We start from the raw sequence: 26,422 nt of genomic DNA, 5'->3' as shown, positions 1-26,422 counted from the left end.
AACCAAACACTGCAGAGTTATGTGCATCCTTTTAAGCACACCCTTCTCATTAACCTGTGGTGAGTTATTCACCATTTTCAATGGACAAATAACGTTTTATATGTAAGATGGCTAAATAAAGAACAAAATGATAGATTATTATTATATTATTATTTGTGCCCTGGTCCTATAAGAGCTCTTCGTCACTTCCCACGAGTCGGGTTGTGACAAAAACTCACACTCATTCTTATGTTTAATAAATGTATCGTGTAGTGTGTGTGTGGCAGGCTTACAATGATGGCAAAAAAACAACATTTGAGAGTGCGCTGACCCTGGTGCTAGAGGGGGTACAGCTGGAGGTTGAATGTTTGAAGGGGTACGGGGACTATAAAACGTTTGGGAACCACTGCTATGGGGTAACGGTGTCTAGATGGAATTTGTATTTGTGGTCCTGGCAACTGGACCTTTTTTGGAACACCATTACTTTTGTCTTACTGAGATTTACTGTCAGGAACCCAGGTCTGTCAGGGACCTGGTCTGTCAGGGACCCAGGTCTGTCAGGGACCCAGGTCTGTCAGGGACCCAGGTCTGTCAGGGCCCAGGTCTGTCAGGGCCCAGGTCTGTCAGGGACCCAGGTCTGACAGAATCTGTGCAGAAGATCTAGGTGCTGCTGTAGGCCCTCCTTGGTTGGGGACAGAAGCACCAGATCATCAGCAAACAGTAGACATTTGACTTCAGATTCTAGTAGGGTGAGTCCGGGTGCTGCAGACTGTTCTAGTGCCCTCGCCAATTCGTTGATATATATCTTGAAGAGGGTGGGGCTTAAGCTGCATCCCTGACTCACCCCACGGCCCTGTGGAAAGAAATGTGTGTGTTTTTTGCTCATTTTAGCATCACACTTGTTGTTTGTGTACATGGATTTTATAATGTCGTATGTTTTTCCCCCAACACCACTTTCCATCAATTTGTATAGCAGACCCTCATGACAAATTGAGTCAAAAGCTTTTTTGAAATCAACCAAGCATGAGACAACTTTGCCTTTGTTTTGGTTTGTTTGTTTATCAAATGGGGTGTGCAGAGTGACTACGTGGTCTGTCGTACGGTAATTTGGTAAAAAGCCAATTTGACATTTGCTCAGGACATTGTTTTCACTGAGGTAAATTAACTAGTCTGTAGGATTCTGCTGTGAATGATAATGCAGAGTATTTTCCCAAGGTTACTGTTGACTCTTATCCCACGATAGTTATTTGGTTAGAATTTGTCTCCACTTTTCTGAATTGGGGGTGATCAGTCCTTTGTTCAAAATATTAGGGAAGATGCCAGGGCTAAGGATGATGTTAAAGAGTTTTAGTATAGCCAATTGGAATTTGTGGTCTGTATTTTTGATCATTTCATTTAGGATACCATCAACACCACAGGCCTTTTTGGGTTGGAGGGTTTGTATTTTGCCCTGTACTTCATTCAAGGTAATTGGAGAATCCAGTGGGTTCTGGTAGTCTTTAATAGTTGATTCTAATATTTGTATAGAGCCAAAAAGATTGGAGAGGTGGTTTATCCATACGCATCTCTCTCTCACACACACTGCTCTCTCTCTCTCTCTCACACACACTGCTCTCTCTCACACACACTGCTCTCTCTCTCTCTCTCACACACACTGCTCTCTCTCACACACACTGCTCTCTCTCTCTCACACACTGCTTTCTCTCTCTCTCTCTCTCTCTCTCTCTCTCTCACACACACTGCTCTCTCTCTCACACACTGCTCTCTCTCTCTCTCTCACACACACTGCTCTCTCAATCACACACACACTGCCCTCTCTCTCTCTCTCTCACACACTGCTCTCTCTCTCTCACACTGCTTTCTCTCTCTCTCTCACACACACACACACTGCTCTCTCTCTCACACACTGCTCTCTCTCTCTCACACACACACTGCTCTCTCAATCACACACACACTGCTCTCTCTCACACACACTGCTCTCTCTCTCTCACACACACACTGCTCTCTCTCACACACACTGCTCTCTCTCTCACTCACTGCTCTCTCTCACACACACTGCTCTCTCTCTCACACACACTGGGCTCCTGAGTGGTGCAGCGGTCTAACACACTGCATCTCAGTACAAGGGGTGTCACTACAGTCCCTGGTTCGAATCCAGGCTGTATCACGTCCGGCCGTGGCTGGGCGGCACACAATTGGCCCAGCGTCCGGGTTTGCCGGGTCATTGTAAATAAGAATTTGTTCTTAGCTGACTTTTCTAGTTAAATAAAATATAAATACATTTTAAAAAACACTTCTCTCTCACACACACTAGTAAAATAACGAGGAACAGCAAACAGTAATAATGAACACGCAGGAAACCCCTCATCTCATAAAATATTTAATCATTATTCTTATTAAATTGTTATAAATAAATGGTCGTTATAGGAATAAAAACATCTTAAATAAAAGAACCGTCATCGTAATAGAAACAGTATAAATGACAGTAGTAATACAGTAGTTTGTATTGCAGTGTTTTCCCTACCATTGTAGCCTGTAGGCGGGGGGTCTTTCATTTTGGTTAAAGAGACCTTAAATGTTGATTCAGTGGCCTTTTTTTCCACATTCTTCCTGGGAAATAATCTCAAGGGGAAAACTAGTAGTATTTAAGGTTTAGATTTCTTTTTTTTTTTTACAAAAAAATATATTTGACCAGAGAGAGAATGTGGGGTCTTTTTTTACTGAAGTGCAAATTGTTAGAGCTGGGCCTAAAACAAATGTTTTGGTATCAGACATAGACCTGTCATAGACCTGTCATAGAACTGTCATAGACCTGTCATAGACCTGTTATAGAACTGCCATAGAACTGTCATAGACCTGTCATAGACCTGTCATAGACCTGTTATAGAACTGCCATAGACCTGTCATAGAACAGTCATAGACCTGTTATAGAACTGTCATAGACCTGTTATAGAACTGCCATAGACCTGTCATAGAACAGTCATAGACCTGTTATAGAACTGTCATAGACCTGTCATAGACCTGTTATAGAACTGCCATAGACCTGTCATAGAACTGTCATAGACCTGCCATTGACCTGTCATAGACCTGTCATAGACCTGTTATAGAACTGCCATAGACCTGTCATAGACCTGTCATAGACCTGTTATAGAACTGCCATTGACCTGTCATAGAACTGTCATAGACCTGTCATAGACCTGCCATTGACCTGTCATAGACCTGCCATTGACCTGTCATAGACCTGTCATAGACCTGCCGTAAGAATGTCATAAAGCTACCTAAGTTGTTGAAATGTATTTATAATTCAAATGTCCGAGTAATGCGTTACTAACCCAGTAAACAGCATTAATGTATTAATGTCTCATGTAATTAATGTAATGTCTCAACTGTGATAAATACATTTTGCTCTCTTTTCTGTCCCCTTACTAGGACATTTTAATGGACATTTGAATTATAAATACATTTCAACAACTTAGGTAGCTTTATGACATTTCTAAGTGACCCCAAACTTTTGAAAGGTTGATTGAGATCTGGTCTGGCTAACTGGTTATTTAAGGGTGAGTTGTTGTTTCTTCTTTCCCTGGGTCTTGTTTAGTAGAGACAAAACAGTTTAAAACACAGTGAATAAGGGAGGTATACCATCTGAACTTATTCAAAAAGAAGAGAGATTGTCATGTTCTGTTGCTTGTTCTGTTGCTAAATGTTTTCTGAACAGGATCCTACTGAAGTGCTTTGTATGATCTAATAGTCTCAAACTGGCCTGTGTTCAAGGCTGTTCTGTTGTTGTGGTCTCTCTTCTGCAGCTCAGAGACTTTGGTTTGTCTAGACGTCTGCGACACACTCCTCTGTTATCACCGCTCTGAGAGAGGGAAGTCGAGAGAGAGAGAGAGAGAGGGAGCGAGAAAGAGATAGAGAGAGAGGGGAGAAGGGGGAGACATAGAGGGATAGATAGAGAGTGGGTATAGAGAGAGAGAGGGGGATAGAGAGAGACAGAGAAACAGAGAGGGATAGAGAGATGGGGAGAAAGAGACAGAGAGAGAGACACAGACAGAGAGACAGATGGAAAGAGAGAGAGACACAGACAGAGAGACAGATAGAGATATACACAGACAGAGAGAGAGAGATAGACACAGAGAAACAGACAGATAGAGACAAAGAGAGAGAGACAGAGATAGAGACAGATAGAGACAAAGAGAGAGAGACAGAGAGAGAGAGAGAGAGAGAGAGAGAGAGAGAGAGAGAGAGAAAGACAGACAGACAGACAGAGAGAGAGAGAGAGATAGAGACAGATAGAGACAAAGAGAGAGAGACAGAGAGAGAGATAGAGAGAGAGATAGAGAGAGAGACACAGAGAAACAGACAGAGAGACAGATAGAGACACAGAGACAGAGAGAGGGAGAGACAGAGAGACAGAGAGACAGAGAGAGAGACAGAGAGAGAGAGAGAGAGAGAGAGAGAGACAGAGAGAGAGAGAGACCACTTTAAACTTTACACTATTACTTCAGAATAAGTACTTCTCCAGTTCAGCTTCTACTTTTGTCTCCAAGAAGAAGAAGAAGAAGAAGAAGTTATATGGACGGAGATTATAGACGTATAATAACAGTGTGTTTGACTGATAAACCCTCTCACACACACACACACACACACACACACACACACACACACACACACACACACACACACACACACACACACACACACACACACACACACACACACACACAAACTTACTGTCTGTTTTTTTCTTGAGCGGCATCAGTGCTGCTTTAGCCTGAAAGACAAACAGATGGTTTGGGATGAGTTGGGCCGCAGAGTGAACGAAAAGCAGTGGGAACTCCTTCAAGACTGTTGGAAAAGCATTCCAGGTTAAGCTGGTTGAGAGAGCTGTCATCAAGGCAAAAGGTGGTTACTTTGAAGAATCTAAAAATATTTTTTAACACTTTTTTTGGTTACTACATGATTCCATATGTGTTATTTCATAGTATTGATGTCTTCACCATTTTTCTACAATGTAGAAAATAGTACAAATAATTAAAAACTCTTGAATGAGTAGGTGTGTCCAAACATTTGACTGTTACTGTGTAGCATCACTGAAAGACAGGAAACACATTGTATTGATCATATTAACAGTGAATGATAAAGATATCTACCTTCTGTATAGCTGCCCAGTCTTCCAGGATATCAATGTCTCTCAACATGTAGACGATGAACGGGCCTGAGAGAGAGAGAGAGAGAGAGAGAGAGAGAGAGAGAGAGAGAGAGAGAGAGAGAGAGAGAGAGAGAGAATCAACTATTAAAGACTACCAGAACCCACTGGATTCTCCAATTACATGGAATGAGCTACAGGACAAAATACAAACCCTTCAACCCAAAAAGGCCTGTGGGGTTGATGGTATCCTAAACAAAATTATAAAATATACAGACCACAAATTCCAATTGGCTAAACTTAAACTCTTTAACATCATCCTTAGCTCTGGCATCTTCCCTAATATTTTGAACAAAGGACTGATCACCCCCAATCCACAAAAAGTAGAAACAAATAACCAAATAACTACTGTAGGATATGAGTCAACAGTAACAGTAACATTTGCATTATCATTAACAGCAGACTCGTACATTTCCTCAGTGAACCAATATCTTGAGTAAATGCCAAATTGTCTATTTACCAAATTACTGTACGACAGACAGCACATGCAGCTTAAGCCCCACCCTCTTCAACATATATCAATGAACTGGCGAGGGCACTAGAACAGTCTGCAGCACCCGGCCCCCACCCTGCTAGAATCTGAAGTCAAACGTCTACTGTTTGCTGATGATCTGGTGCTTCTGTCCCTAACCAAGGAGGGCCTACAGCAGCACCTAGATCTTCTGCACAGATTCTGTCAGACCTGGGCCCTGACAGACCTGGGCCCTGACAGACCTGGACCCTGACAGACCTGGGCCCTGACAGTAAATCTCAGTAAGACAAAAATAATGGTTTCCCAAAAAAGGTCCAGTTCCCAGGACCACAGATACAAATTCCATCTAGACACCGTTGCCCTAGAGCACACAAAAAAATGATACATACCTCGGCCTAAACATCAGCGCAAAAATAAAATACGCCTAAAATACTTGAATCAGTTATAGAACCCATTGCCTTCTATGGTTGTGAGGTCTGGGGTCCGCTCACCAACCGAGAAATCACAAAATGGGACAAACACCAAATTGAAGAACTGCATACAGAATTCTGGAAAAACATCCTCATAAAACCACAAATAATGCACGCAGAGCAGAATTAGGACAATTCCCGCTCAAATCCAGAAAGATTTATTCAACAACCACCTAAAAGGAAGTGATGCCTACACATTCCATCACAAAGCCATCACCTACAGAGAAATGAACGTGGAGAAGATTCCCCTCTGCCAGCTGGTACGGGGACTCTGTTCACAAACACAAACAGACCCCACAAAGCCTCAGGACAGCAACAAAATTAGACCCAACCAAATCATGAGAAAATAAAAAGATAATTACTTGACACATTGGAAAGAATCAACAACAAAAACAGAGCAAACTAGAATGCTATTTGTCCCTAAACAGAGAGAACACAGTGGCAGAATACCTGACCACTGTGACTGACCCAAACTTAAGGAAAGCTTTGACTATGTACAGACTCAGTGAGCATAGCCTTGCTATTGAGAAAGGCCATCGTAGGCAGACCTGGCTCTCAAGAGAAAACATGTGCACACTGCCCACAAAATGAGGTGGAAATTGCCCTTCAAGATGGCCACCATTGTTCCTGTACCCAAGAATGCAAAGGTACTAAGCTGAACTAAATGACTATCGTAGCACTCACTTCTGTAATCATGAAGTTCTTTGAGAAACTAGTCAAGGATCATACCCAATAGGTCCAAAGACGATGCAATCGCCATCACACTGCACACTGCCCTATCCCATCTGGACAAGAGGAATGCCTATGTAAGAATGCTGTTCATTGACTACAGCTCAGCATTCAACACCATAGTACCCTACAAGCTCATCATCAAGCTGGAGGCCCTGGGTCTCAACCGCGCCCTGTGCAATTGCGTCCTGGACTTCCTGACGGGCCGCCCCCAGGTGGTGAAGGTAGGTAACAACCCCTCCACCACTGCTCCTCAACACTGGGGCCCCACAAGGGTGCATGCTCAGCCCCCTCCTGTACTCCCTGTTCACCCACGACTGCGTGGCCATGCACGCCTCCAACTCAATCATCAAGTTTGCAGACGACACTACAGTAGTAGGCTTGATTACCAACAATGCCGAAACAGTCTACAGGGAAGAGGTGAGGGCCCTGGGAGTGTGGTGTCAGGAAAATAACCTCTCACTCAACATCAACAAAACAAAGGAGATTATCGTGGACTTCAGGAAACTGCAGAGGGAGCACCCCCATATCCACATCGACGGGACAGTAGTGGAGGAGGTGGAAAGTTTTAAGTTCCTCGGCGTACACATCACAGACAAACTGAAATGGTCCACCCACACAGACAGTGTGGTGAAGAAGGCGCAAGAGCAGCACTTCAACCTCAGGAGGCTGAAGAAATTTGTCTTGTCACCTAAAACCCTCACAAACTTTTACAGATGCACAATCGAGAGCATCCTGTCGGGCTGTATCACCGCCTGGTACGGCAGCTGCTCCGCCCATAACCGGAAGGCTCTCCAGAGGGTGGTGTGGTCTGCACAACGCATCACCAGTGGCAAACTACCTGCCCTCCAGGACACCTACAGCACCCAATGTCACAGGAAGGCCAAAAAGATCATCAAGGACAACAACCACCCGAGCCACTTCCTGTTCACCCCGCTATCATCCAGAAGGCGAGGTCAGTACAGGTGCATCAAAGCTGGGACCGAGAGACTGAAAAACAGCTTCTATCTCAAGGCCATCAGACTGTTAAACAGTCATCACTAACACAGAGAGGCTGCTGTCTACATACAGACTTTAAATCATTGGCCACTTTAATAAATGGAACACTAGTCACTTTAATAATGTTTTCATATCTTGCATTATTCATCTCATATGTATATACTGTATTCTATTCTATTGTATCTTAGTCTATGCTGTTCTGACGTCGCTCGTCCATATATTTATATATTCTTAATTCCATTCCTTTACTTAGATGTGTGTATTAGGTATTTGTTGTGAAATTGTTAGATTACTTGTTAGACATTACTGCACTGTTGGAACTGGAAACACAAGCATTTCGCTACACCCGCAATTACATCTGCTAACCACGTGTATGTAACCAATAACATCTGCTAACCACGTGTATGTAACCAATAACATCTGCTAACCATGTGTATGTAACCAATAACATCTGCTAACCATGTAACCAATAACATCTGCTAACCATGTGACCAATAACATCTGCTAACCATGTAACCAATAACATCTGCTAACCACGTGACCAATAACATCTGCTAACCATGTGACCAATAACATCTGCTAACCATGTGACCAATAACATCTGCTAACCATGTAACCAATAACATCTGCTAACCATGTGACCAATAACATCTGCTAACCATGTGACCAATAACATCTACTAACCATGTGACCAATAACATCTACTAACCACGTGACCAATAACATCTGCTAACCATGTGACCAATAACATCTGCTAACCACGTGACCAATAACATCTGCTAACCATGTAACCAATAACATCTGCTAACCATGTGACCAATAACATCTGCTAACCATGTGACCAATAACATCTACTAACCATGTGACCAATAACATCTGCTAACCATGTGACCAATAACATCTACTAACAATGTGACCAATAACATCTACTAACCACGTGACCAATAACATCTGCTAACCATGTGACCAATAACATCTGCTAACCACGTGACCAATAACATCTGCTAACCATGTAACCAATAACATCTGCTAACCATGTGACCAATAACATCTGCTAACCATGTGACCAATAACATCTACTAACCATGTGACCAATAACATCTGCTAACAATGTGACCAATAACATCTGCTAACCACGTGACCAATAACATCTGCTAACCATGTGACCAATAACATCTGCTAACCACGTGTATGTGACCAATAAAATGTTATTTGATTTGATTTTGAACCCGATCGAACATCTCTGGAGAGACCTGAAAATAGCTGTGCAGCGACGCTCCCCATCCAACCTGACAGAGCTTGAGAGGATCTGCAGAGAAGAATGGGAGAAACTCCCCAAATACAGGTATGCCAAGCTTGTAGCGTCATACCCAAGAAGACTTGATGCTGTAATCGCTGCCAAAGGTGCTTCAACAAAGTACTGAGTAAAGGGTCTGAATACTTATGTAAATGTAATATTTCATTTTTTTTATTATAAATTAGCAAAACAATTCTAAAAACCTGTTTTTGCTTTGTCATTATGGGGTATTGTGATGTCATTATGGGGTATTGTGATGTCATTATGGGGTATTGTGTGTAGATTGATGAGGAAAAATACATATATATATATATATATATATATATACAGTGCATTTGGAAAGTATTCAGGCCCCTAATCTTTTTCCACATTTTCTAACGTTACAGCCTTATTCTAAAATTGATTAAGTTATATATATATATATATATATATATATACAGACAAGGAGAGCGAGAGAGACAGAGAACATTAATTTGTACTTAGTGTGTATTTAGAGAAGGGGAAGAAGAGCTGAAGGTAATAAAAGGGACAGGGGGATTAGTAGGAGAAATATGTACATCAAACAGGTGCTGAAGGAAGAGTGTAGTGAGGAGGAATACGGAGGAAGGGAGAGGGGTAAAATAGAGATAAATATTACCAGACACTAGAAGGGTTAATAGAGATAAATATTACCAGACACTAGAAGGGTAAATAGAGATAAATATTACCAGACACTAGAAGGGTAAATAGAGATAAATATTACCAGACACTAGAAGAGTAAAATAGAGATAAATATTACCAGACACTAGAAGGGAAAATAGAGATAAATATTACCAGACAATAGAAGGGTAATAGAGATAAATATTACCAGACACTAGAAGGGTAAATAGAGATACATATTACCAGACACTAGAAGGGTTAAATAGAGATAAATATTACCAGACACTAGAAGGGTAAATAGAGATACATATTACCAGACACTAGAAGGGTAAATAGAGATAAATATTACCAGACACTAGAAGGGTAAATAGAGATAAATATTACCAGACACTAGAAGGGTTAATAGAGATAAATATTACCAGACACTAGAAGGGATAATAGAGATAAATATTACCAGACACTAGAAGAGTAAAATAGAGATAAATATTACCAGACACTAGAAGGGTAAATAGAGATAAATATTACCAGACAATAGAAGGGTAAATAGAGATAAATATTACCAGACACTAGAAGGGTGAATAGAGATAAATATTACCAGACACTAGAAGGGTTAAATAGAGATAAATATTACCAGACACTAGAAGGGTAAATAGAGATACATATTACCAGACACTAGAAGGGTAAATAGAGATAAATATTACCAGACACTAGAAGGGTAAATAGAGATAAATATTACCAGACACTAGAAGGGTTAATAGAGATAAATATTACCAGACACTAGAAGGGATAATAGAGATAAATATTACCAGACACTAGAAGGGTTAATAGAGATAAATATTACCAGACACTAGAAGGGTTAATAGAGATAAATATTACCAGACACTAGAAGGGTTAAATAGAGATAAATATTACCAGACACTAGAAGGGTTAATAGAGATAAATATTACCAGACGCTAGAAGGGAAAAGAGAGATAAATATTACCAGACACTAGAAGGGAGAAGAGAGATAAATATTACCAGACACTAGAAGGGTAAATAGAGATAAATATTACCAGACACTAGAAGGGTTAATAGAGATAAATATTACCAGACACTAGAAGGGTTAATAGAGATAAATATTACCAGACACTAGATGGGTTAATAGAGATAAATATTACCAGACACTAGAAGGGTTAATAGAGATAAATATTACCAGACACTAGAAGGGTTAAATAGAGATAAATATTACCAGACACTAGAAGGGTAAATAGAGATAAATATTACCAGACACTAGAAGGGAGAAGAGAGATAAATATTACCAGACACTAGAAGGGTAAATAGAGATAAATATTACCAGACACTAGAAGGGTAAATAGAGATAAATATTACCAGACACTAGAAGGGTTAAATAGAGATAAATATTACCAGACACTAGAAGGGTAAATAGAGATAAATATTACCAGACACTAGAAGGGTTAAATAGAGATAAATATTACCAGACACTAGAAGGGTTAATAGAGATAAATATTACCAGACACTAGAAGGGTTAAATAGAGATAAATATTACCAGACACTAGAAGGGTTAATAGAGATAAATATTACCAGACACTAGAAGGGTTAAATAGAGATAAATATTACCAGACACTAGAAGGGTAAATAGAGATAAATATTACCAGACACTAGAAGGGTTAAATAGAGATAAATATTACCAGACACTAGAAGGGTAAATAGAGATACATATTACCAGACACTAGAAGGGTAAATAGAGATAAATATTACCAGACACTAGAAGGGTAAATAGAGATAAATATTACCAGACACTAGAAGGGTAAATAGAGATAAATATTACCAGACACTAGAAGGGTAAATAGAGATAAATATTACCAGACACTAGAAGGGTGAATAGAGATAAATATTACCAGACACTAGAAGGGTAAATAGAGATAAATATTACCAGACACTAGAAAGGTTAATAGAGATAAATATTACCAGACACTAGAAGGGTAATTAGAGATAAATATTACCAGACACTAGAAGGGTTAATAGAGATAAATATTACCAGACACTAGAAGGGTTAAATAGAGATAAATATTACCAGACACTAGAAGGGTAAATAGAGATAAATATTACCAGACACTAGAAGGGAGAAGAGAGATAAATATTACCAGACACTAGAAGGGTAAATAGAGATAAATATTACCAGACACTAGAAGGGTAAATAGAGATACATATTACCAGACACTAGAAGGGTAAATAGAGATAAATATTACCAGACACTAGAAGGGTAAATAGAGATAAATATTACCAGACACTAGAAGGGTAAATAGAGATAAATATTACCAGACACTAGAAGGGTAAATAGAGATAAATATTACCAGACACTAGAAGGGTAAATAGAGATAAATATTACCAGACACTAGAAAGGTTAATAGAGATAAATATTACCAGACACTAGAAGGGTAAATAGAGATAAATATTAACAGACACTAGAAGGGTTAATAGAGATAAATATTACCAGACACTAGAAGGGTAAATAGAGATAAATATTACCAGACACTAGAAGGGTTAAATAGAGATAAATATTACCAGACACTAGAAGGGTAAATAGAGATAAATATTACCAGACACTAGAAGGGTGAATAGAGATAAATATTACCAGACACTAGAAGGGTTAAATAGAGATAAATATTACCAGACACTAGAAGGGTAAATAGAGATAAATATTACCAGACACTAGAAGGGTAAATAGAGATAAATATTACCAGACACTAGAAGGGTAAATAGAGATAAATATTACCAGACACTAGAAGGGAGAATAGAGATAAATATTACCAGACACTAGAAGGGAGAAGAGAGATAAATATTACCAGACACTAGAAGGGTAAATAGAGATAAATATTACCAGACACTAGAAGGGTTAATAGAGATAAATATTACCAGACACTAGAAGGGTTAATAGAGATAAATATTACCAGACACTAGAAGGGTTAATAGAGATAAATATTACCAGACACTAGAAGGGTAAATAGAGATAAATATTACCAGACACTAGAAGGGTTAATAGAGATAAATATTACCAGACACTAGAAGGGTTAAATAGAGATAAATATTACCAGACACTAGAAGGGTAAATAGAGATAAATATTACCAGACACTAGAAGGGAGAAGAGCAATAAATATTACCAGACACTAGAAGGGTAAATAGAGATAAATATTACCAGACACTAGAAGGGTTAAATAGAGATAAATATTACCAGACACTAGAAGGGTAAATAGAGATAAATATTACCAGACACTAGAAGGGTTAAATAGAGATAAATATTACCAGACACTAGAAGGGTTAAATAGAGATAAATATTACCAGACACTAGAAGGGTGAATAGAGATAAATATTACCAGACACTAGAAGGGTGAATAGAGATAAATATTACCAGACACTAGAAGGGTTAAATAGAGATAAATATTACCAGACACTAGAAGGGTAAATAGAGATAAATATTACCAGACACTAGAAGGGTAAATAGAGATAAATATTACCAGACACTAGAAGGGTAAATAGAGATAAATATTACCAGACACTAGAAGGGTAAATAGAGATAAATATTACCAGACACTAGAAGGGTAAATAGAGATAAATATTACCAGACACTAGAAGGGTTAATAGAGATAAATATTACCAGACACTAGAAGGGTTAATAGAGATAAATATTACCAGACACTAGAAGGGTTAATAGAGATAAATATTACCAGACACTAGAAGGGTTAATAGAGATAAATATTACCAGACACTAGAAGGGTAAATAGAGATAAATATTACCAGACACTAGAAGGGTTAAATAGAGATAAATATTACCAGACACTAGAAGGGTTAATAGAGATAAATATTACCAGACACTAGAAGGGAGAATAGAGATAAATATTACCAGACACTAGAAGGGTTAAATAGAGATAAATATTACCAGACACTAGAAGGGGAAATAGAGATAAATATTACCAGACACTAGAAGGGTAAATAGAGATAAATATTACCAGACACTAGAAGGGTAAATAGAGATAAATATTACCAGACACTAGAAGGGTAAATAGAGATAAATATTACCAGACACTAGAAGGGAGAAGAGAGATAAATATTACCAGACACTAGAAGGGTTAATAGAGATAAATATTACCAGACACTAGAAGGGTTAAATAGAGATAAATATTACCAGACACTAGAAGGGTAAATAGAGATAAATATTACCAGACACTAGAAGGGTAAATAGAGATAAATATTACCAGACACTAGAAGGGTAAATAGAGATAAATATTACCAGACACTAGAAGGGTAAATAGAGATAAATATTACCAGACACTAGAAGGGTAAATAGAGATAAATATTACCAGACACTAGAAGGGTAAAATAGAGATAAATATTACCAGACACTAGAAGGGTTAATAGAGATAAATATTACCAGACACTAGAAGGGTAAATAGAGATAAATATTAACAGACACTAGAAGGGTTAATAGAGATAAATATTACCAGACACTAGAAGGGTAAATAGAGATAAATATTACCAGACACTAGAAGGGTTAAATAGAGATAAATATTACCAGACACTAGAAGGGTAAATAGAGATAAATATTACCAGACACTAGAAGGGTGAATAGAGATAAATATTACCAGACACTAGAAGGGTTAAATAGAGATAAATATTACCAGACACTAGAAGGGTGAATAGAGATAAATATTACCAGACACTAGAAGGGTAAATAGAGATAAATATTACCAGACACTAGAAGGGTAAATAGAGATAAATATTACCAGACACTAGAAGGGAGAAGAGAGATAAATATTACCAGACACTAGAAGGGAGAAGAGAGATAAATATTACCAGACACTAGAAGGGTAAATAGAGATAAATATTACCAGACACTAGAAGGGTAAATAGAGATAAATATTACCAGACACTAGAAGGGTAAATAGAGATAAATATTACCAGACACTAGAAGGGTAAATAGAGATAAATATTACCAGACACTAGAAGGGTTAATAGAGATAAATATTACCAGACACTAGAAGGGTTAAATAGAGATAAATATTACCAGACACTAGAATGGTTAATAGAGATAAATATTACCAGACACTAGAAGGGTAAATAGAGATAAATATTACCAGACACTAGAAGGGAGAAGAGAGATAAATATTACCAGACACTAGAAGGGAGAAGAGAGATAAATATTACCAGACACTAGAAGGGTAAATAGAGATAAATATTACCAGACACTAGAAGGGTAAATAGAGATAAATATTACCAGACACTAGAAGGGTTAATAGAGATAAATATTACCAGACACTAGAAGGGTTAATAGAGATAAATATTACCAGACACTAGAAGGGTAAATAGAGATAAATATTACCAGACACTAGAAGGGTAAATAGAGATAAATATTACCAGACACTAGAAGGGTAAATAGAGATAAATATTACCAGACACTAGAAGGGTAAATAGAGATAAATATTACCAGACACTAGAAGGGTAAATAGAGATAAATATTACCAGACACTAGAAGGGTTAATAGAGATAAATATTACCAGACACTAGAAGGGAGAAGAGAGATAAATATTACCAGACACTAGAAGGGTAAATAGAGATAAATATTACCAGACACTAGAAGGGTAAATAGAGATAAATATTACCAGACACTAGAAGGGTAAATAGAGATAAATATTACCAGACACTAGAAGGGTAAATAGAGATAAATATTACCAGACACTAGAAGGGTAAATAGAGATAAATATTACCAGACACTAGAAGGGTAAATAGAGATAAATATTACCAGACACTAGAAGGGTAAATAGAGATAAATATTACCAGACACTAGAAGGGTGAATAGAGATAAATATTACCAGACACTAGAAGGGTAAAATAGAGATAAATATTACCAGACACTAGAAAGGTTAATAGAGATAAATATTACCAGACACTAGAAGGGTAAATAGAGATAAATATTAACAGACACTAGAAGGGTTAATAGAGATAAATATTACCAGACACTAGAAGGGTCAATAGAGATAAATATTACCAGACACTAGAAGGGTTAAATAGAGATAAATATTACCAGACACTAGAAGGGTAAATAGAGATAAATATTACCAGACACTAGAAGGGTAAATAGAGATAAATATTACCAGACACTAGAAGGGTTAAATAGAGATAAATATTACCAGACACTAGAAGGGTTAATAGAGATAAATATTACCAGACACTAGAAGGGTAAATAGAGATAAATATTACCAGACACTAGAAGGGTAAATAGAGATAAATATTACCAGACACTAGAAGGGAGAAGAGAGATAAATATTACCAGACACTAAAAGGGAGAAGAGAGATAAATATTACCAGACACTAGAAGGGTAAATAGAGATAAATATTACCAGACACTAGAAGGGTTAATAGAGATAAATATTACCAGACACTAGAAGGGTTAATAGAGATAAATATTACCAGACACTAGAAGGGTTAATAGAGATAAATATTACCAGACACTAGAAGGGTAAAAAGAGATAAATATTACCAGACACTAGAAGGGTTAATAGAGATAAATATTACCAGACACTAGAAGGGTTAAATAGAGATAAATATTACCAGACACTAGAAGGGTAAATAGAGATAAATATTACCAGACACTAGAAGGGAGAAGAGAGATAAATATTACCAGACACTAGAAGGGTAAATAGAGATAAATATTACCAGACACTAGAAGGGTGAATAGAGATAAATATTACCAGACACTAGAAGGGTAAAATAGAGATAAATATTACCAGACACTAGAAGGGTTAAATAGAGATAAATATTACCAGACACTAGAAGGGTTAAATAGAGATAAATATTACCAGACACTAGAAGGGTAAATAGAGATAAATATTACCAGACACTAGAAGGGTGAATAGAGATAAATATTACCAGACACTAGAAGGGTTAAATAGAGATAAATATTACCAGACACTAGAAGGGTAAATAGAGATAAATATTACCAGACACTAGAAGGTTAAATAGAGATAAATATTACCAGACACTAGAAGGGTAAATAGAGATACATATTACCAGACACTAGAAGGGTAAATAGAGATAAATATTACCAGACACTAGAAGGGTAAATAGAGATAAATATTACCAGACACTAGAAGGGTTAAATAGAGATAAATATTACCAGACACTAGAAGGGTAAATAGAGATAAATATTACCAGACACTAGAAGGGTGAATAGAGATAAATATTACCAGACACTAGAAGGGTTAAATAGAGATAAATATTACCAGACACTAGAAGGGTAAATAGAGATAAATATTACCAGACACTAGAAGGGTAAATAGAGATAAATATTACCAGACACTAGAAGGGTGAATAGAGATAAATATTACCAGACACTAGAAGGGTTAAATAGAGATAAATATTACCAGACACTAGAAGGGTAAATAGAGATAAATATTACCAGACACTAGAAGGGTAAATAGAGATAAATATTACCAGACACTAGAAGGGTAAATAGAGATAAATATTACCAGACACTAGAAGGGAGAAGAGAGATAAATATTACCAGACACTAGAAGGGAGAAGAGAGATAAATATTACCAGACACTAGAAGGGTAAATAGAGATAAATATTACCAGACACTAGAAGGGTTAATAGAGATAAATATTACCAGACACTAGAAGGGTTAATAGAGATAAATATTACCAGACACTAGAAGGGTTAATAGAGATAAATATTACCAGACACTAGAAGGGTAAATAGAGATAAATATTACCAGACACTAGAAGGGTAAATAGAGATAAATATTACCAGACACTAGAAGGGTAAATAGAGATAAATATTACCAGACACTAGAAGGGTGAATAGAGATAAATATTACCAGACACTAGAAGGGTTAAATAGAGATAAATATTACCAGACACTAGAAGGGTTAAATAGAGATAAATATTACCAGACACTAGAAGGGTTAAATAGAGATAAATATTACCAGACACTAGAAGGGTGAATAGAGATAAATATTACCAGACACTAGAAGGGTTAAATAGAGATAAATATTACCAGACACTAGAAGGGTAAATAGAGATAAATATTACCAGACACTAGAAGGGTAAATAGAGATAAATATTACCAGACACTAGAAGGGTAAATAGAGATAAATATTACCAGACACTAGAAGGGTAAATAGAGATAAATATTACCAGACACTAGAAGGGAGAAGAGAGATAAATATTACCAGACACTAGAAGGGAGAAGAGAGATAAATATTACCAGACACTAGAAGGGTAAATAGAGATAAATATTACCAGACACTAGAAGGGTTAATAGAGATAAATATTACCAGACACTAGAAGGGTTAATAGAGATAAATATTACCAGACACTAGAAGGGTTAATAGAGATAAATATTACCAGACACTAGAAGGGTAAATAGAGATAAATATTACCAGACACTAGAAGGGTAAATAGAGATAAATATTACCAGACACTAGAAGGGTAAATAGAGATAAATATTACCAGACACTAGAAGGGTGAATAGAGATAAATATTACCAGACACTAGAAGGGTTAAATAGAGATAAATATTACCAGACACTAGAAGGGTTAAATAGAGATAAATATTACCAGACACTAGAAGGGTTAAATAGAGATAAATATTACCAGACACTAGAAGGGTGAATAGAGATAAATATTACCAGACACTAGAAGGGTTAAATAGAGATAAATATTACCAGACACTAGAAGGGTAAATAGAGATAAATATTACCAGACACTAGAAGGGTTAAATAGAGATAAATATTACCAGACACTAGAAGGGTAAATAGAGATAAATATTACCAGACACTAGAAGGGAGAAGAGAGATAAATATTACCAGACACTAGAAGGGAGAAGAGAGATAAATATTACCAGACACTAGAAGGGTAAATAGAGATAAATATTACCAGACACTAGAAGGGTTAATAGAGATAAATATTACCAGACACTAGAAGGGTTAATAGAGATAAATATTACCAGACACTAGAAGGGTTAATAGAGATAAATATTACCAGACACTAGAAGGGTAAATAGAGATAAATATTACCAGACACTAGAAGGGTTAATAGAGATAAATATTACCAGACACTAGAAGGGTTAAATAGAGATAAATATTACCAGACACTAGAAGGGTAAATAGAGATAAATATTACAAGACACTAGAAGGGAGAAGAGAGATAAATATTACCAGACACTAGAAGGGTTAATAGAGATAAATATTACCAGACACTAGAAGGGTTAAATAGAGATAAATATTACCAGACACTAGAAGGGTAAATAGAGATAAATATTACCAGACACTAGAAGGGTTAAATAGAGATAAATATTACCAGACACTAGAAGGGTTAAATAGAGATAAATATTACCAGACACTAGAAGGGTAAATAGAGATAAATATTACCAGACACTAGAAGGGTGAATAGAGATAAATATTACAGAACACTAGAAGGGTTAAATAGAGATAAATATTACCAGACACTAGAAGGGTAAATAGAGATAAATATTACCAGACACTAGAAGGGTAAATAGAGATAAATATTACCAGACACTAGAAGGGAGAAGAGAGATAAATATTACCAGACACTAGAAGGGTGAATAGAGATAAATATTACCAGACACTAGAAGGGTTAAATAGAGATAAATATTACCAGACACTAGAAGGGTAAATAGAGATAAATATTACCAGACACTAGAAGGTTAAATAGAGATAAATATTACCAGACACTAGAAGGGTAAATAGAGATACATATTACCAGACACTAGAAGGGTAAATAGAGATAAATATTACCAGACACTAGAAGGGTAAATAGAGATAAATATTACCAGACACTAGAAGGGTAAATAGAGATAAATATTACCAGACACTAGAAGGGTAAATAGAGATAAATATTACCAGACACTAGAAGGGTAAATAGAGATAAATATTACCAGACACTAGAAGGGTAAATAGAGATAAATATTACCAGACACTAGAAAGGTTAATAGAGATAAATATTACCAGACACTAGAAGGGTAAATAGAGATAAATATTACCAGACACTAGAAGGGTTAATAGAGATAAATATTACCAGACACTAGAAGGGTAAATAGAGATAAATATTACCAGACACTAGAAGGGTTAAATAGAGATAAATATTACCAGACACTAGAAGGGTAAATAGAGATAAATATTACCAGACACTAGAAGGGTGAATAGAGATAAATATTACCAGACACTAGAAGGGTTAAATAGAGATAAATATTACCAGACACTAGAAGGGTAAATAGAGATAAATATTACCAGACACTAGAAGGGTAAATAGAGATAAATATTACCAGACACTAGAAGGGTTAATAGAGATAAATATTACCAGACACTAGAAGGGTTAAATAGAGATAAATATTACCAGACACTAGAAGGGTAAATAGAGATAAATATTACCAGACACTAGAAGGGTAAATAGAGATAAATATTACCAGACACTAGAAGGGTAAATAGAGATAAATATTACCAGACACTAGAAGGGAGAAGAGAGATAAATATTACCAGACACTAGAAGGGTAAATAGAGATAAATATTACCAGACACTAGAAGGGTTAATAGAGATAAATATTACCAGACACTAGAAGGGTTAATAGAGATAAATATTACCAGACACTAGAAGGGTTAATAGAGATAAATATTACCAGACACTAGAAGGGTAAATAGAGATAAATATTACCAGACACTAGAAGGGTAAATAGAGATAAATATTACCAGACACTAGAAGGGTAAATAGAGATAAATATTACCAGACACTAGAAGGGTGAATAGAGATAAATATTACCAGACACTAGAAGGGTTAAATAGAGATAAATATTACCAGACACTAGAAGGGTTAAATAGAGATAAATATTACCAGACACTAGAAGGGTTAAATAGAGATAAATATTACCAGACACTAGAAGGGTGAATAGAGATAAATATTACCAGACACTAGAAGGGTTAAATAGAGATAAATATTACCAGACACTAGAAGGGTAAATAGAGATAAATATTACCAGACACTAGAAGGGTAAATAGAGATAAATATTACCAGACACTAGAAGGGTAAATAGAGATAAATATTACCAGACACTAGAAGGGAGAAGAGAGATAAATATTACCAGACACTAGAAGGGTAAATAGAGATAAATATTACCAGACACTAGAAGGGTAAATAGAGATAAATATTACCAGACACTAGAAGGGTTAATAGAGATAAATATTACCAGACACTAGAAGGGTTAATAGAGATAAATATTACCAGACACTAGAAGGGTTAAATAGAGATAAATATTACCAGACACTAGAAGGGTTAATAGAGATAAATATTACCAGACACTAGAAGGGTTAAATAGAGATAAATATTACCAGACACTAGAAGGGTAAATAGAGATAAATATTACCAGACACTAGAAGGGAGAAGAGAGATAAATATTACCAGACACTAGAAGGGTAAATAGAGATAAATATTACCAGACACTAGAAGGGTTAAATAGAGATAAATATTACCAGACACTAGAAGGGTAAATAGAGATAAATATTACCAGACACTAGAAGGGTTAAATAGAGATAAATATTACCAGACACTAGAAGGGTTAAATAGAGATAAATATTACCAGACACTAGAAGGGTAAATAGAGATAAATATTACCAGACACTAGAAGGGTAAATAGAGATAAATATTACCAGACACTAGAAGGGTAAATAGAGATACATATTACCAGACACTAGAAGGGTAAATAGAGATAAATATTACCAGACACTAGAAGGGTAAATAGAGATAAATATTACCAGACACTAGAAGGGTAAATAGAGATAAATATTACCAGACACTAGAAGGGTAAATAGAGATAAATATTACCAGACACTAGAAGGGTAAATAGAGATAAATATTACCAGACACTAGAAGGGTAAATAGAGATAAATATTACCAGACACTAGAAGGGTTAATAGAGATAAATATTACCAGACACTAGAAGGGTAAATAGAGATAAATATTACCAGACACTAGAAGGGTTAATAGAGATAAATATTACCAGACACTAGAAGGGTAAATAGAGATAAATATTACCAGACACTAGAAGGGTTAAATAGAGATAAATATTACCAGACACTAGAAGGGTAAATAGAGATAAATATTACCAGACACTAGAAGGGTGAATAGAGATAAATATTACCAGACACTAGAAGGGAAAATAGAGATAAATATTACCAGACACTAGAAGGGTAAATAGAGATAAATATTACCAGACACTAGAAGGGTAAATAGAGATAAATATTACCAGACACTAGAAGGGTAAATAGAGATAAATATTACCAGACACTAGAAGGGTTAAATAGAGATAAATATTACCAGACACTAGAAGGGAGAAGAGAGATAAATATTACCAGACACTAGAAGGGTTAATAGAGATAAATATTACCAGACACTAGAAGGGTTAATAGAGATAAATATTACCAGACACTAGAAGGGTTAAATAGAGATAAATATTACCAGACACTAGAATGGTTAATAGAGATAAATATTACCAGACACTAGAAGGGTAAATAGAGATAAATATTACCAGACACTAGAAGGGAGAAGAGAGATAAATATTACCAGACACTAGAAGGGAGAAGAGAGATAAATATTACCAGACACTAGAAGGGTAAATAGAGATAAATATTACCAGACACTAGAAGGGTAAATCGAGATAAATATTACCAGACACTAGAAGGGTTAAATAGAGATAAATATTACCAGACACTAGAAGGGTTAATAGAGATAAATATTACCAGACACTAGAAGGGTAAATAGAGATAAATATTACCAGACACTAGAAGGGTAAATAGAGATAAATATTACCAGACACTAGAAGGGTAAATAGAGATAAATATTACCAGACACTAGAAGGGTTAAATAGAGATAAATATTACCAGACACTAGAAGGGTAAATAGAGATAAATATTACCAGACACTAGAAGGGTTAAATAGAGATAAATATTACCAGACACTAGAAGGGTTAATAGAGATAAATATTACCAGACACTAGAAGGGTAAATAGAGATAAATATTACCAGACACTAGAAGGGTAAATAGAGATAAATATTACCAGACACTAGAAGGGTAAATAGAGATAAATATTACCAGACACTAGAAGGGTAAATAGAGAGAAATATTACCAGACACTAGAAGGGTAAATAGAGATAAATATTACCAGACACTAGAAGGGTAAATAGAGATAAATATTACCAGACACTAGAAAGGTTAATAGAGATAAATATTACCAGACACTAGAAGGGTAAATAGAGATAAATATTACCAGACACTAGAAGGGTTAATAGAGATAAATATTACCAGACACTAGAAGGGTAAATAGAGATAAATATTACCAGACACTAGAAGGGTTAAATAGAGATAAATATTACCAGACACTAGAAGGGTAAATAGAGATAAATATTACCAGACACTAGAAGGGTGAATAGAGATAAATATTACCAGACACTAGAAGGGTAAATAGAGATAAATATTACCAGACACTAGAAGGGTAAATAGAGATAAATATTACCAGACACTAGAAGGGTAAATAGAGATAAATATTACCAGACACTAGAAGGGTAAATAGAGATAAATATTACCAGACACTAGAAGGGTTAAATAGAGATAAATATTACCAGACACTAGAAGGGTTAAATAGAGATAAATATTACCAGACACTAGAAGGGTAAATAGAGATAAATATTACCAGACACTAGAAGGGTAAATAGAGATAAATATTACCAGACACTAGAAGGGTAAATAGAGATAAATATTACCAGACACTAGAAGGGTAAAGAGAGATAAATATTACCAGACACTAGAAGGGTAAATAGAGATAAATATTACCAGACACTAGAAGGGTTTAATAGAGATAAATATTACCAGACACTAGAAGGGTTAATAGAGATAAATATTACCAGACACTAGAAGGGTTAATAGAGATAAATATTACCAGACACTAGAAGGGTAAATAGAGATAAATATTACCAGACACTAGAAGGGTAAATAGAGATAAATATTACCAGACACTAGAAGGGTAAATAGAGATAAATATTACCAGACACTAGAAGGGTAAATAGAGATAAATATTACCAGACACTAGAAGGGTTAAATAGAGATAAATATTACCAGACACTAGAAGGGTTAAATAGAGATAAATATTACCAGACACTAGAAGGGTTAAATAGAGATAAATATTACCAGACACTAGAAGGGTAAATAGAGATAAATATTACCAGACACTAGAAGGGTTAAATAGAGATAAATATTACCAGACACTAGAAGGGTAAATAGAGATAAATATTACCAGACACTAGAAGGGTAAATAGAGATAAATATTACCAGACACTAGAAGGGTAAATAGAGATAAATATTACCAGACACTAGAAGGGAGAAGAGAGATAAATATTACCAGACACTAGAAGGGAGAAGAGAGATAAATATTACCAGACACTAGAAGGGTAAATAGAGATAAATATTCCCAGACACTAGAAGGGTTAATAGAGATAAATATTACCAGACACTAGAAGGGTTAATAGAGATAAATATTACCAGACACTAGAAGGGTTAATAGAGATAAATATTACCAGACACTAGAAGGGTAAATAGAGATAAATATTACCAGACACTAGAAGGGTTAATAGAGATAAATATTACCAGACACTAGAAGGGTTAAATAGAGATAAATATTACCAGACACTAGAAGGGTAAATAGAGATAAATATTACCAGACACTAGAAGGGAGAAGAGAGATAAATATTACCAGACACTAGAAGGGTTAATAGAGATAAATATTACCAGACACTAGAAGGGTTAAATAGAGATAAATATTACCAGACACTAGAAGGGTAAATAGAGATAAATATTACCAGACACTAGAAGGGTTAAATAGAGATAAATATTACCAGACAATAGAAGGGTTAAATAGAGATAAATATTACCAGACACTAGAAGGGTAAATAGAGATAAATATTACCAGACACTAGAAGGGTGAATAGAGATAAATATTACCAGACACTAGAAGGGTTAAATAGAGATAAATATTACCAGACACTAGAAGGGTGATTAGAGATAAATATTACCAGACACTAGAAGGTTAAATAGAGATAAATATTACCAGACACTAGAAGGGTAAATAGAGATACATATTACCAGACACTAGAAGGGTAAATAGAGATAAATATTACCAGACACTAGAAGGGTAAATAGAGATAAATATTACCAGACACTAGAAGGGTAAATAGAGATAAATATTACCAGACACTAGAAGGGTAAATAGAGATAAATATTACCAGACACTAGAAGGGTAAATAGAGATAAATATTACCAGACACTAGAAGGGTAAATAGAGATAAATATTACCAGACACTAGAAGGGTAAATAGAGATAAATATTACCAGACACTAGAAGGGTAAATAGAGATAAATATTACCAGACACTAGAAGGGTTAATAGAGATAAATATTACCAGACACTAGAAGGGTAAATAGAGATAAATATTACCAGACACTAGAAGGGTTAAATAGAGATAAATATTACCAGACACTAGAAGGGTAAATAGAGATAAATATTACCAGACACTAGAAGGGTGAATAGAGATAAATATTACCAGACACTAGAAGGGAGAAGAGAGATAAATATTACCAGACACTAGAAGGGTAAATAGAGATAAATATTACCAGACACTAGAAGGGTAAATAGAGATAAATATTACCAGACACTAGAAGGGTAAATAGAGATAAATATTACCAGACACTAGAAGGGTTAAATAGAGATAAATATTACCAGACACTAGAAGGGAGAAGAGAGATAAATATTACCAGACACTAGAAGGGTTAATAGAGATAAATATTACCAGACACTAGAAGGGTTAATAGAGATAAATATTACCAGACACTAGAAGGGTTAAATAGAGATAAATATTACCAGACACTAGAATGGTTAATAGAGATAAATATTACCAGACACTAGAAGGGTAAATAGAGATAAATATTACCAGACACTAGAAGGGAGAAGAGAGATAAATATTACCAGACACTAGAAGGGAGAAGAGAGATAAATATTACCAGACACTAGAAGGGTAAATAGAGATAAATATTACCAGACACTAGAAGGGTAAATAGAGATAAATATTACCAGACACTAGAAGGGTTAAATAGAGATAAATATTACCAGACACTAGAAGGGTTAAATAGAGATAAATATTACCAGACACTAGAAGGGTAAATAGAGATAAATATTACCAGACACTAGAAGGGTAAATAGAGATAAATATTACCAGACACTAGAAGGGTTAATAGAGATAAATATTACCAGACACTAGAAGGGTTAAATAGAGATAAATATTACCAGACACTAGAAGGGTAAATAGAGATAAATATTACCAGACACTAGAAGGGTTAAATAGAGATAAATATTACCAGACACTAGAAGGGTAAATAGAGATAAATATTACCAGACACTAGAAGGGTAAATAGAGATAAATATTACCAGACACTAGAAGGGTAAATAGAGATAAATATTACCAGACACTAGAAGGGTAAATAGAGATAAATATTACCAGACACTAGAAGGGTAAATAGAG

At 35.7% G+C, this 26,422-nt stretch overlaps 1 protein-coding gene across 1 annotated transcript in view; it reads right to left on the bottom strand.

The window, feature by feature from the left end:
* Positions 1–2,343: 2,343 nt before the first annotated feature.
* The window catches only part of LOC106608459 (breast cancer metastasis-suppressor 1 homolog), a 31,694-nt gene continuing 7,615 nt past the window's right edge, over positions 2,344–26,422 (bottom strand). Inside the window, exons 7-9 of the mRNA XM_014206389.2 lie at positions 5,130–5,194; positions 4,711–4,750; positions 2,344–3,838 (exon numbers count right to left, since the gene is read on the bottom strand). Coding sequence (XP_014061864.2) covers positions 3,831–3,838; positions 4,711–4,750; positions 5,130–5,194 — 113 coding nt within the window. The 3' untranslated portion in view covers positions 2,344–3,830. The remainder of the gene's footprint in view (positions 3,839–4,710; positions 4,751–5,129; positions 5,195–26,422) is intronic.

Source organism: Salmo salar, chromosome ssa07 (assembly GCF_905237065.1).
Source record: "Salmo salar chromosome ssa07, Ssal_v3.1, whole genome shotgun sequence".
NCBI lineage: Eukaryota > Metazoa > Chordata > Actinopteri > Salmoniformes > Salmonidae > Salmo > Salmo salar.
Note: the sequence above shows the minus strand (reverse complement) of the source record. Positions and strands in the feature narration are given on the sequence as shown.